This window comes from Grammomys surdaster, unplaced genomic scaffold (genome assembly GCF_004785775.1).
Source record: "Grammomys surdaster isolate TR1022 unplaced genomic scaffold, NIH_TR_1.0 437, whole genome shotgun sequence".
NCBI classification, from domain to species: Eukaryota; Metazoa; Chordata; class Mammalia; order Rodentia; family Muridae; genus Grammomys; species Grammomys surdaster.
Window position 1 is genome coordinate 212128 of NW_021604856.1, and position 12929 is coordinate 225056.

At 48.7% G+C, this 12929-nt stretch overlaps 1 protein-coding gene across 1 annotated transcript in view; it reads left to right on the forward strand.

Annotated features, from left to right (window-relative positions):
* Dapk2 (death associated protein kinase 2) overlaps positions 1-12929 on the forward strand; it is a 116576-nt gene that overhangs the window by 91388 nt on the left and 12259 nt on the right. Inside the window, exons 6-9 of the mRNA XM_028781455.1 lie at positions 2538-2586; positions 3278-3304; positions 6994-7146; positions 8621-8666. Of these exons, the coding sequence (XP_028637288.1) occupies positions 2538-2586; positions 3278-3304; positions 6994-7146; positions 8621-8666 (275 nt within the window). The remainder of the gene's footprint in view (positions 1-2537; positions 2587-3277; positions 3305-6993; positions 7147-8620; positions 8667-12929) is intronic.

Below are 12929 nucleotides of genomic sequence, written 5' to 3' on the forward strand. Positions count from 1 at the left end.
AGAGAGAGAGAGAGAGAGAGAGAGAGAGAGAGAGAGAGAGAGAGAGAAAAGAACAGAAATCTTAGGAACAATTCTTCATGGCTGGGCTGAGAAACAATGCTTTGAGATACTTGGAAGAAACTGAAGGGTTGAGAAGGAATTGCTTTGGGTGAAGAGACAGGCGCGGGCTTGGCTTCGAGTGCCCACTGGGACAGAGAGTAGCCAGGTGGGGCTAGAGGCCTTTGTAGAGTTAAACTTCCACAGAACTTGCCCCACCTTTTACTCTTGGAAGCGTTCATTGAGCAGATTTAAAATCGCTTCCCTGTCTTGGTTCCCCACAAGAAGTCTCTCTCTGAAGTAGCTTGTGATTTCCTGAAAAGGAAAGAGGCCGTTATCTGCCAGGTGGAGATCCACCACCTGCCTCTCCCAGGGCCTGGCCTTCCTCTCACCTCAGAGCAGCCAGTCCAGCTGAGGCCTGGCCTTGTTCTCTCTCCTCTGTTCCTCTCACCCTTTGCCCTAGCCTTTTCTGTCCTACACACTAGATATCCCCCAGGGGACTGGTCCAGAGGTTTGAGGAAGAAGAAAATACCTCTGCAGAGAAGAAAGGAATGAGAGTTGAGAATCAAAGCATCGCTTATCTTTTATGGGACTTGGAGTGTTTCAGAGATGGAGGACGTGGCCTCCTCAAAAGGCAGCTTGAATTATTTTTTCCATCAAGTACCTTGTTCCGGGCCAAACCCTGTCTCAAAAAAACAAACAACAAACAGACAAAATACGAGAACGTTAGGAGTGGGGAGGTGGCGCCGTGGCTAAAATGCACACTCTGCAGACGACCCAAATTCAGATGCTAGCACCCATGGAAGATGGCTCACGGCCATCTATCAACTCCAGCTGCAGAGTTCCCCAAACCCTCTTCCAGCCTCTGTGGGCACCTGCACTCACATGTGCACACGTACCCACACATAGACACACATATCTGTTCAGAAATAGAGATAAAAACAAACTCTAAAAGAGAAACTCAGTGTGTAGTTGTGTGCCACAGTCTTCGGGTTTTTTTTAGAAAGATGCAATGAAATTACTTTCCTAGAGCAGAGGAGATGGCGAGGAGTAAAATGCTTGCCACGCCCTGTGACCTCAGCTCGGATCCCCAGAACTCACCGAGAGCCAGCTGTGGTACTGTGTGTCTGTAATCTCTGAGTTTCTACTGCAAGATGAGAAGCAGACAGAAGAGTCCCCAGGAGGTGATGGGCCAAGCCTGGCATACATAGGGTGAACAAGAGATGCACACACACGCGCGCACACACACACACACAAAGAGGGGGGGGGGGGGAAGAGGGGGGAGGGGGGAAGAAAGGAAGAGGGAGAGGGAGAGAGATAAATTCCTAGAGAAATGATCATAGTTTGGATGTCAAAGTGATGTCAACTTGCCATGTGAGAATAACTTGGAGTAGGGCATGCTGGTCCACACCTGTAATCTCAGTGAGGTGCTATCTTTATAACTGCCACATCCTTCAAAGTCACGGACAAAGTGAGCGTGAGACTGAGCGCTGGCCTTCTGGGCCTGTGTGCTCTCTGGCAGCTCACGGCCCTCTTGTGTCTTCCGCGGCATCTTCTCTCTCACTCAGACCGTCTCTCGGTCACTTGCCCTATCTTTGGCCCAGCTCCTACTTCCACTTATGTATTAATGGCTTCGAATGGGATGCTTGACTCCCCCCCTCCCCTGTAATCTTCTGACATGGTTTTGGATCCCCTCATGCTTATAGTCTTACTTCAGTGACACCTCCAAAGATGTCCTCTAATGAGGTCACCTGTCAGGGAGGACTCAGAGGAAAGTAAAGCCCTTGGCTGCCTTCTTCTCCATCACCTCTCAGCATGGACCTGTGTGGAGTCTCTGTCCACCAGAGCTCCCCATAGCAGGTCATCACCAGGCCTTCATGTCTTCTTCCTAGACCTTCTTCGTCCCATGTTCCTCTTCCTTTGTAGCTCTGGTTTTCCTCCTCATCAAGGGTTGTTCATGAATGGTTTCTCCCAGGTTAGCAACAAACTCATGTCTTACCCTCTCTGGGCTACTGTAACCAAACACCTTACACTGTATAGTTGGTAATAAACAGTTGACCACAGTTCCCGTGGTTCTGAGTCCCAGATGATGGTGGGCCTGGTGTCTGGTGAGGAGCCTTTTCACAGACACCATCGTCTTCCTCTGTTATCACGTGAGGGCATGCTCCCTGGAGCCTTTTACAAGGGCTTCACTTCAGTCCTTAACATTTACTCTCATGAACTAATCTCCCATAAGGCCCTGGGGTGTTTTTTTTTTTTTTTGGTTTGTTTTTATATACCATTGCCCAAGAATTAGATTTCAACATAGACTTCCTGTAGAAACTCACGCAGTCCTTAGCAACCTGTTTTCTCAACGCTCTTACATCCAGATTATTCCCATCCTCACTATTGGAGACTCAAGATGGAGACAATTGGCTCCAAATACTGTAGAATTCCCTAGAACCAGAACCACCTCCTCTCATCTCTACCCCCTCTTGACTTCTAAACATGACTTCTTTCAGCTCCAGAAATCGTGAACTATGAGCCACTGGGACTGGAGGCCGACATGTGGTAAGTGGTGGCCCGGGATCCTTCCAGGAGCAGGAGGTCCCAGCCCATTTTAGAAGGCAAGCCCTTTGGTGTTTAAAACCTTAGTTTCCAGGAGCAGTAGCCCTACAGGCAGCAAAAGGCAATGAGGCTTGGATCCTTGGCCAATGAGAGCGAGCTTTGTCAGCGGGGGAGGGGCTGAGGCAAGTGTAGGCTTATCCTAAGTCAGCCTCACCTGGGGTCTAGCGAGCAGTTAAGTTAGCTCATTGGTCCATCCATCAAGTGTTCCATAGGCGCATCCTATGTCCTAGGCGTTTGTTAGCCTAGTAATTCTGCTGGGATCAATTCTTGATTACAGTTGGTGCAGCTCATGACTCAGCTTTCTGAGACCCCGCCCACAGTCCTGCAGGTGGTCCTTATTCTCTAGTCATTACATAAGGAACGTGGGCTCAGTGGTTAAGGGACATGCCCCAGTGACGTCGTCTGCAGACGCTGAAGTCAGACCCTGAATTTGGGTCCTTGACTCAATATGCAGAGCGTGAGAATCCTAAATGCAATCCTTGTCTGTCGCAGAGTGGGGTAGGGAGGGGCGGGACTTGAGATGGCTTTCAGGGGCCACCTGGGGGGAGCAAGTGACTTCTTGTATCTGCATGGTGACTCCCTGGAGGGTTTGACGTTGGAACCCACATAGCTCTGACACAACTCTCCTTTGCAGGAGCATCGGAGTCATCACCTACATCCTGTGAGTATCCCCAGCTTGAGCTGCAGCCCTGCTTAGCTTAGGAGGAGGGAGAGAGGGGCGGGGAGGCGTGTTACAACCACACAGTGCCTGAGGTGGACTGCTCTGAGCTCCACTTCCTACAGTTGAGCAGGGTTAGCCTGGGAGAGCTGCCCTCCCTCCTACACAGATCATGTCTAAATTTCTTTGTGGTAAGCTAGGGCAGACCACACATGTTCTCTGTGAGACTGTTACTTTACCAGAAGCCTTGTGACAGCCCTGAGGGTACCTGCACCTGCTCTCTTTCCTCTCTTCTCATCCCCAGTCCACTTTCCCTCCCTCTCACACTCTCTTCCCCCCCCTCCCTTCTTTCCCCCTTTCTTGTCCCCTTGTATTCAATGGCTTACGCCAAGATTTCCTGCATAGGTTTTTGTTTGTTTTGTGGACTAGGTGTTACCTGGGGCAGGATACCAGTGCTGTCTCTTTCAGTCTCTGTAGCTGTGGACAGGTATTTAACCTTTGGACCTATTTTTCTTACTGCCATAGGAAGTAGGGTGGGAATAAGCCACCGTGTACAAGTTTCCTAGGCCCTGTTTTGGCACACAGGGCAAGTTGGTAGATACTCAGCCCCCAGCGAGTCCCAGAGGTTGCCTTTGGTAGCTCGCATGGAGAATGCCATGTTCATGGCATTTTCAGGGTAAAACTCAGCCCATAGCCAGGGCCAGCGTTCCACAACTGGGGATTGTTCTCAGCAGCACAGGCTGGGAGCTACACTGTGACTGTTCCAGTACAGCTGAGGGCCTCAACTCTGTAGGTCTTTTAATACCTACCATGGCCCAGACCCCACCCATGTCCGTTAAGTTAGAATCACTAGGGTAGGGCCATGGCCTCAGTGCCTTTTAACTGCCTAGCTGGATCTGGTGCAAAGTAAACAACCATTTCTCTGTAATTCCAGAGCCAGAGTATTTGTCACCTATTTGTTCTTAAGTCTTGGGTTTCTTTAGAATTCTGGTTTCCATATTGAACTACTAAGGAATTCAACAGCACACACAGTGTTCTTATGACTCCTTGACCTTGATGAAATTTATTTTTATTTTATATTACTTTTCTTTTTCTTTGTTTTGTTTTACTGTGCAGCTCTGTCTTTAATTATTTACTTTTATGGTACTAGAAGTTGAAACTAGAGTAATTGAACATAAGTCAGGCAAGTGTGCTACTGCTTAATTATATCCCTGGAACCCCTTAATTATTTCTTCTTCTTCTTCTTCTTCTTCTTCTTCTTCTTCTTCTTCTCCTTCTCCTTCTCCTCCTCCTCCTCCTCCTCCTCCTCCTCCTCCTTTTCCTCCTCTTCCTCCTCCTCCTCCTCTCCCCCTCTTCCTCCTCTTCCTCCTCTTCTTCTTCTTATTTTCTTCCTCCACCTCTTCCTCCTCTTCTCCTTCCTCCTCCTCTTTCTCCTCTTCTTCCTCGTCCTCCTCTTCTTCTTTCTCTCCTCCTTCTTCTCGGAGACTTGGGACTCATAGAGGGTTATTATGGTTTTTTTCTGGTTTTGTTTTGTTTTGTTTTGTTTTGTTTGCGACAGGGTTTCTCTGTGTAGTCCTGGCTGTCCTGGAACTCACTCTGTAGACCAGGCTGGCCTCAAACTCAGAAATCCGCCTGCCTCTGCCTCCCAAGTGCTGGGATTAAAGGCGTGCACCACCACCACCAGGCAGTTTTTTGTTTGTTTGTTTGTTTGTTTTTGTTATTATGTTTTATTAATGACAGAGAGTCACTAAATTGCCCAGGCTGGCCTTGGGCTTGTGATATTTCTGTCTCAGTTTCCCCACAAGCTGGGATTATAAACCTGGTGTCTATCGCCCAGACAATGGTGGTACATGCCTTTAATCCTAGCACTCAGGAGGCTGAGGCAGTAGATCTCTGTGAGTTCAAAGCTAGCCCAGTCTACAGGAATAGTTCCAGGACAGCCAGGGTTATACAGAGAAACACTATTTCTAAAAACAAAACAGAACAAAATGAAACAAACAAAAGGAAAGAAAACCTGTCAGAAGCACTGTGCCAGGCACTCAGGATACTGACATGGATGAGAGCTGGTTGTCCTGGGCTCTGTGTCTGTGGGAGATACCACCCTGTGGGAGCATGGCTACACTGGAGGCTTGGACACACTTCTGTGGAACACAGAGGGAGATGGACAGACAGTTAGGTAGATGTATTTGAACTAGGAGCTATGGAATGGAATCGATTCCCCGGAGAGGAGAATAGAGGTGGGTGCAGACACAGCACACATGACTCAGACCAACTTCTGGTCTTATGAAAACTGGAGACTTGGGACTTATAGAGGGTTATATTATGTTTTATCCATGACAGAAATAATGATTTATTTCTATCTAGAACTGCTAGTATGGATCAAGGTTATATAAAGCATCTTATCTATTTCTTGTGGTGATCTGGATTGGCCCCAAAGACCTTATACATGCTAGGCAAGTGCTCTACCCCCGAGATATATCCATATTAACTATTGATTGACTTTTTGATTGATTGACTGATTGAAATGAGGTCTCACTATTCAGTTCTGGCTAGCCTAGGACTCTATTTAGACCACAGTAGTTTTACATTCATACAGATTCTTCCCCTGCCTCTGCTTTCTAAGTGAGTGGCTGGGATTAAAAGCATATACCATTCTGCCCAATCTTCCCTTGATCTTTTGAGACAGACTCTGTGTAGCTCAGGCTGGCCTTAAAGTGTCTTCCTCCTGCCTCTGTCCCCCAAGTGCTGGGATAACAGGTATTGACTGCCATGCCTACCTGCCCAATGTGCTTTGCATACAGTAGTTTTTCATGTCAATCCTGTGACTCAGGGGCTGTTACTGTCTTCATGTTAAATGAGGAGACAGCGTCTCAGAAAGGTCGAGAACTTTCCTCCGTTTACACCGCTAATGAGTGGCAGAGGTGGATTCAAACTCAGAGTTTCTGAGTTTTCTAGTGCACCTTTCTGTTCCCCCACGCTAAGAAAGCAGCAACAGGGATGGGAACGGCTTCGAACAGTTATCTGGTAAATAGAAGCAGCAAGCGTTTCAGCCAAGTGAGAATGTGGTGAGGGAACAGAAATAAAATCCACAGTGACTGCTCTTTCCAGCACAGCTAATGGGTAAGACGATGCATGCAGTTAGTCAAGGTAGGCAGGGCACGGATGGTGTGTGTGCATCTCAAAGGCACATCTGCATAGAGGTACCCAGTGCTCGGGGAGAATTCAAATCAAGAGCTGGTGCTTCAGGAGGTCACTGTATGGTAGAACCTCATCTAGCCCTGTGGGGACGGAATGTTGCAAACCTTCTGTGCCTCTCAAGGTTTGCTCCCTCCGTTTGGAAGTTCTTCCTGGAGTCACTGCTGGGTATTCATTCTTTAAGATAAGAGTCAGTGCAAACTTCAGCCACCACTTCCCTGTGCCCCGCCCCCCAAGTTACTTGTCTGGCTCCTTTATTGTATTTTACGCTGTTCTGCCAGGGGCTGTTTCTCTTCTTTTAGCTTCTAGGTCCATTAAACAGAGTTCCCCTGAATTAGGTACTCAGTCAGAGGTTCAGAAGGTGAACTGGGTTAAACAGCACTGAAAAGCCTGTTGTTTGATTGCCGGGAGAGAACAGGCTTGGGGTTCCCAAGGCCTTTCCTCTGCTTTCTCTCTCCTGTCCCTCAGTTACACCGTTCTTTCTCTGTTGTGCTCAGTCTGAGTGGAGCATCCCCCTTCCTGGGAGACACAAAGCAAGAAACCCTGGCGAATATCACTGCTGTGAGTTACGACTTTGATGAGGAATTCTTCAGCCAAACAAGCGAGCTGGCCAAGGACTTCATTCGGAAGCTTCTTGTGAAAGAGACCCGGTAAGAGGATACGGTCTGGTTTCTCGGATGCTTATTCTTTCCTGTTGCCTTTCAAAAACATGCCAGACTGCTCTCGCTTTGCCGTTTGTGGCATATAGTGTGGGAAAATACACGCGGGGGAGGAGGAGGGGAGGGCTTGCCCCCGGCCCACGTGGCAGCGGAGTCCCAGGGCTTTCTTGCTGGCAGGTTCCCACATATGTGAGAAGGTCTAGGGTTCCAGAGGCTGGAAGCTTGGTGGAGGCAGGCCCCAGAAGACACGTGGACTGGGTTTCCATGGCGAAGTTTATTGTTCACGACATGATAGTTGGATCTGGATGTGCGTGCGCCAGTCCCCCCCACCCCCATGCCAGGAGGAGCTCGCTTAAATAGGGAGTGGGAAAGAGGAGGGACTGAGAAGGGATAACTTAATTAGCTACGCCCCCTGGCCTTTAGATTTCATGAATATGGAAATCTGTTAGTCACGCCCTCTACCTGGATGTTACTTAATTGACGGTGCAGGTAAAATGGAGATTAGACCATGTCAGGGTCCTGGGTTCTGGGAGCGTGGCTGAACACCTGCCGTCTCGGGGGTTTCAGGCCCATGCCAACCCAAGAACCAAGATACCCTTCCACAGCCCGACAATGTAGTCCAGTCTGGTCAGGTGTTGAGAAGTGTCTATGGCCGTGACTAGGTGCTCATCTTGTCATTTGGTCTTGTGCCTTCATCTCCTGCCAAACATACAAATGACGCCGTCTATCTGAGCGTGCGCGTGTATATGCTTGCATTCGTGTGTATTTGGACATCAGTGTAGAGTCTTCCCTAAACATAAGCAGGACTCTGACTTGAAAGGTAAACTCTGAACATTTTGAAGCCTATTCAAGTTGAGAGCGGAGGCAGGACATCCTAATCCTACCTCTGCTTCAGGGCCCAGGTTGAGCCATGAGGCTATTTGGCCAAAGAAGGGGGATGAGAAAGAATGAGTGTAGTGAGTTAAGTCTTGTCTGTGTGAGCGTCGGAGAAGTAGCCTGAAAGGGCAGAGGGCACTACATCCTCTGGTTTTCACAGACTTCAAAGAGAACCAGAGTGGGATCCTGTGGTGTGCAGACACCCCAGTTTTCCTATTTAGGGCAGTGCTGGGGTTGGGGTACCTACCTGAATATTGATCAGTAGAGGACAGAGGAGAGAACTGGGAGGAAAACACCAAAACAGTCATCAGAGACTTGGCCCTGGAGAGCTGGCTGGCTTTCAGGGGAGTCTGGACACTCAGTAGAGGGTGACGATTAGGTCCTTCAGTCTGGGAACTGAGGTTGAGGGCTTGGGTAGTAAGGTTTCTGCCTGGATTCTTTCCCCAAAAGTATTGGAAATGCAGCCCGTTTTCAGCCACCTCTACACTGTACTGCTTTGAGGGCACAGCCCAAGGATGTCAAAGAGGTGGGACTCTGCTGCTCCCGGAAGTGTCCTCACGGGTCATTTGTTTCTTTGTCCTCATTGCAGAAAACGGCTTACCATCCAAGAGGCTCTCAGACATCCCTGGATCACGGTAAGGGCATGGTAATGAGCTCCAGTGAGCAGGAGGTCCCTCTTCTGCCACCAGGGCTGGCTGTGGCAGTCGGATATAATCAGCTGTTAAGAGGCCTTTGCTTGATCTCAGGCACTGGTCAAGGGTCCTTAGAGGGTCCATGCTTGTTCAAACGGTGTTATGCTGGCTCCAGACTAGAGTGCTTGCCTCACTTGCATGAGGCTGTGCAGTCCATCCAGAGCACCACAGAAACAAACAGACAAAAGCAAATAAAATAGGGTTATGCCGCCTTAACTTTGCATTTCATGGGTTCAGAGAGCCAGCGCACCATCACAGACGTCAGTTAAGACACTTTCTCTTATAAAATGTTATTTGTTGGGACTCATCTCACTGTCCCTTTTCACTGCAGAAGTCAGGTTGTAGACAGATCTCGGGCCACTAAAACCTTGACTTTGTAATCAGGAATATTTCTGTTTCTGATTACAAGGCTCTCACTACAAGATGAAATGCCAGTCAGTCACATAGCTTTTATTGGTGCCGTGGGGCCTCAGGAATTTGGTCCTGAGACAGAGATCTGTTATGGAAGGGAAGCCAAAACTCTGTTAGGACAATTCTGCCCCCGGTTGGAGGGTCAGGGCAGAAAGTGAATTCTCATCTAATTCTGCTTGTCGTGAAGGGCCCACTGGTTTTTCCGAGTCTGGTGTTTAGAGCACATTGGGAGCGGTGGTGGGGAGCAGGGCCCTAGCCCTCATTCCGCTGATTAGCGGAACACTCTCCAGACTTCTTTGTTCACTGGGAAGGCCCCTTGGGATGATCTCAGTGCAGATGCGAAGGGAGAGAACTAGCGATGATAACTCCAAGTTCATTTACTCCCTGGAGGATAGGGAAGGGCAGTAATCTTCCAGGTTGGGATGTGGCTATAGCCCAAAACTGAAGCGCTTCTTGGGTTCTTTTCTACTGAGCATGCTGATACCTTAGCCATCCTCTGCCTGCCATAGCCTGCATGTTTCAGCCCTTGAGTGGATGTTTGCAGAACCTCTGCTTGCCTTCGTGACCTACTATTAAATTCTATGTGTGTGTTGACTTGTGTGTGTTGACCTTCTCTAATGGTCGGTCATAGAGTTCTCTGACCTGGAGTGAGCATGCAGGCAGTACTCCTACATTCCTCAGTGTTTCTTACAGTCTTGTTGTGTGTAGGGGCCAGTGCTAGCCTTGCCCTGGCTCTTCTACCGTGTCTTGACACAAGCAGTGAATGCCAAAGAGGCCATGCGTGTGCCTTCTGCCTGCAGCTTAGATTGCCCTGTGGAACACATATCATGTTAATATTCTGGTTCTTCTGTCTGAACACCTACTAGTCAAAAGGAGAAGCCAGAGCCCCTGAACAGTGGAAGACACAACCTGCTCAGCTAAAGACCAAATGCCTGAGAGAGTATACCCTCAAATGCCACTCAAGCATGCCCCCCAACAACACGTATGTCAACTTTGAGCGCTTTGCTCACGTGGTAGAGGATGTGGCTCAGGTAGACGAGGGATGCCGTGCCCTAGCAGGAGCCCATGATACCCTGCAGGACGATGTGGAGTCCTTGGTCTCTATCTTCAATGAGAAGGAGGCTTGGTACCGAGAGGAGAACGAGAATGCTCGCCATAACCTGTCTCAGCTCAAGTATGAGTTCCGCAAGGTGGAGTCCCTGAAGAAACTCCTGAGAGAAGACATCCAGGCCACAGGGGCCAGCCTTGGAGGCATGGCCAGGAAGCTAGACCACCTGCAGGTGCAGTTTGAGACTCTGAGGCAGCAACTCTCAGCAGACATCCAGTGGATACAGGAACTGGTGGGCATCTTCCAACTGGAGAGTGGGAACACTGACGGCCACAGCCTGGCCTCTATGTTCCACCGGGACACCAGTGAGTCCCTATCAGAGCTGCTCAACAGATCACATACGGAGGGAATCCTGGCCGGCTTGAATCTCTGAGCACCAGGATCTAGTCAGTAGTGCATTCTCAGGGTTTTGTAGAGCTGTGCTGTGTGTCTTCCCCTCTGCTGGGGCATCCAGCTGAAAGTATCCTGCGGGATGTGTGTTTGTAGCCTTCCGCGCCCTCTAGAGTTCCCCAGGCACTGGGGTCCGAGTTAGTGAACCTACTCTGCACCTCCCTCACCAGCCTGGTTTGCTGAGAGGGTGCTGGCAAAGCCGTGGAAATGGTTAGAAAATATATCCCCTCAGCACAGCGTTCTCTGGGGGTGTCTTCTAGCCCCCAGGAGGTACTTTAGAGCTGGGTAATGGTGATGGATTGGCTTACCTCTCCCATTCCACGTGCATGAAGACCCTGCGTAACGATGACATAGCTAAGAATAACTTGCTCAGCAGGGTACTTTCCGTTACAGAGTCAGGCCTTTAAAATACACAGGGAAATATTAACTTTCTTTTGAATTGCCTTCTCGCTCATCAGGTCGCTTTATGTCTGTGACCTTACTGGATGCCTAAAGAACTCTGTGAGATAAGGGGCTGGGATATAGGTCAGTCAGTTTCTAGACGGCTTGCCTAGCATCCACAGAGCTCTGGGTTTGATGCCCAGCACAGGATAAAGTGGGCTTGGTGGTACATACCTCTATTCCTGGTATTTAAGAGGAGTCAGAAGGATTGGGAGTTGAGTCATCTCTGGCTACATAATGAGTTTGAGTTAAAGGCCAGCTTGGGCTATATGGGACCCTGTCTGTGAGCTGAGGATAAGGACAATATTATTATTATTCATTTCCCCGTAACTGATGAAGAGGTTGATGCAGAGAAAGAGAACTGGCACGGGAGTGTTCACAGTCAGTTGTCATCCCAGGGTATTTATCTTTGAGGTGAGATATGGAGGAAGAAGTTCAGTGAGGCTTAGCTGTGAATTATCCATCTTGATATTAGAGTTCAGATCCCTGAGGCTAAAGGTCTGACTTTCCATTGAGAATGAAGACAGGAGACACACAACAAGGAGGTATTTATTGTATACTAGGCCAGTGGGCCCCAAAGTCTGGGAAACCCCAAAGGAGTTTGGGAAGCACAAGGCTCACTGGTCTCTTCTAGCTCCCAAACTTTGAGTATCATGAGGATGGTGGGATGTCATCTACCCTTCCTAGGAGGAAGGCCAATCAATACATCCATGCAGACAGCACGTAGAGTGTAGACCCTGGACCCCACCTGGCACTAGAAGCTAGGGGCACACTGAAATGTTTCAAGTACGTCCATAGCTTCACAAAATATCCATCAGATATTAATATTAAATATTATTCCCAGGTTAGGGAGAAAGCCAAGAAAGAATGTGACTTCTGTGTCACATTAGTGATAAAAATGGGAGCCTTCTGTTGAGTTTGTCACTCTTTCTGATTCCTTTAACTGCTTGGACTTTAGGAACTTACTCTGTGCTTGAGGAGGTGGGTGGTACCCAAGTTCACCCATCCATTCCGACGTAGTGAGTAGGCACCTGCCAGTTTCCAAACAGCTGACTTGAGTCTAGGGATGTGGTGTTATGTAATAAATATCAAGCCGGTCTTCTACTTCCTCGGAGTTCTCAGTTGTGTGACAGATTCTAGCATTACTCAAGAATTATACAAATGGACAACCCAGTTGGATCTTATGCTGTGAAAGAGAAGGGGCAACATTGTTAGGCTTGGAGAGATGGAGGGAGGGAGGAAGGAAGGGATGTAGATAGAAATAAAGATAGAGAATTGGGTTGATCTGTTCAGGTAACCATGTATGGAGGACACTGGGACTGTGGTCAGCTAAGTAAACCCCGGGAGAGAGTTGTCCCTTGTAGGCTGTCATGCCAAGGTTCTGTGATGAGAAGGGAATGGAAGGAAAACCAAAGGAGAAAGAATGGGGTGTGTATAGTGTAGAGAGCAGGGTGTGTATAGTGTAGAAAGCAGGGTGTGTATAGTGGAGAGAGCAGGGTGTGTATAGTGGAGAGAGCAGGGTGTGTATAGTGGAGAGAGCATGGTGTGTACAGTGTAGAGAGCAGGGTGTGTATAGTGTAGAGAACAGGGTGTGTATAGTGTAGAGAGCAGGGTGTGTATAGTGGAGAGAGCAGGGTGTGTGTAGTGGAGAGAGCACGGTGTGTATAGTGTAGAGAGCAGGGTGTGTACAGTGTAGAGAGCAGGGTGTGTATAGTGTAGAGAGCAGGGTGTGTATAGTGTAGAGAGCAGGGTGTGTGTAGTGTAGAGAGCAGGGTGTGTATAGTGTAGACAGCACGGTGTGTATAGTGTAGAGAGCAGGGTGTGTGTAGTGTAGAGAGCAGGGTGTGTACAGTGTA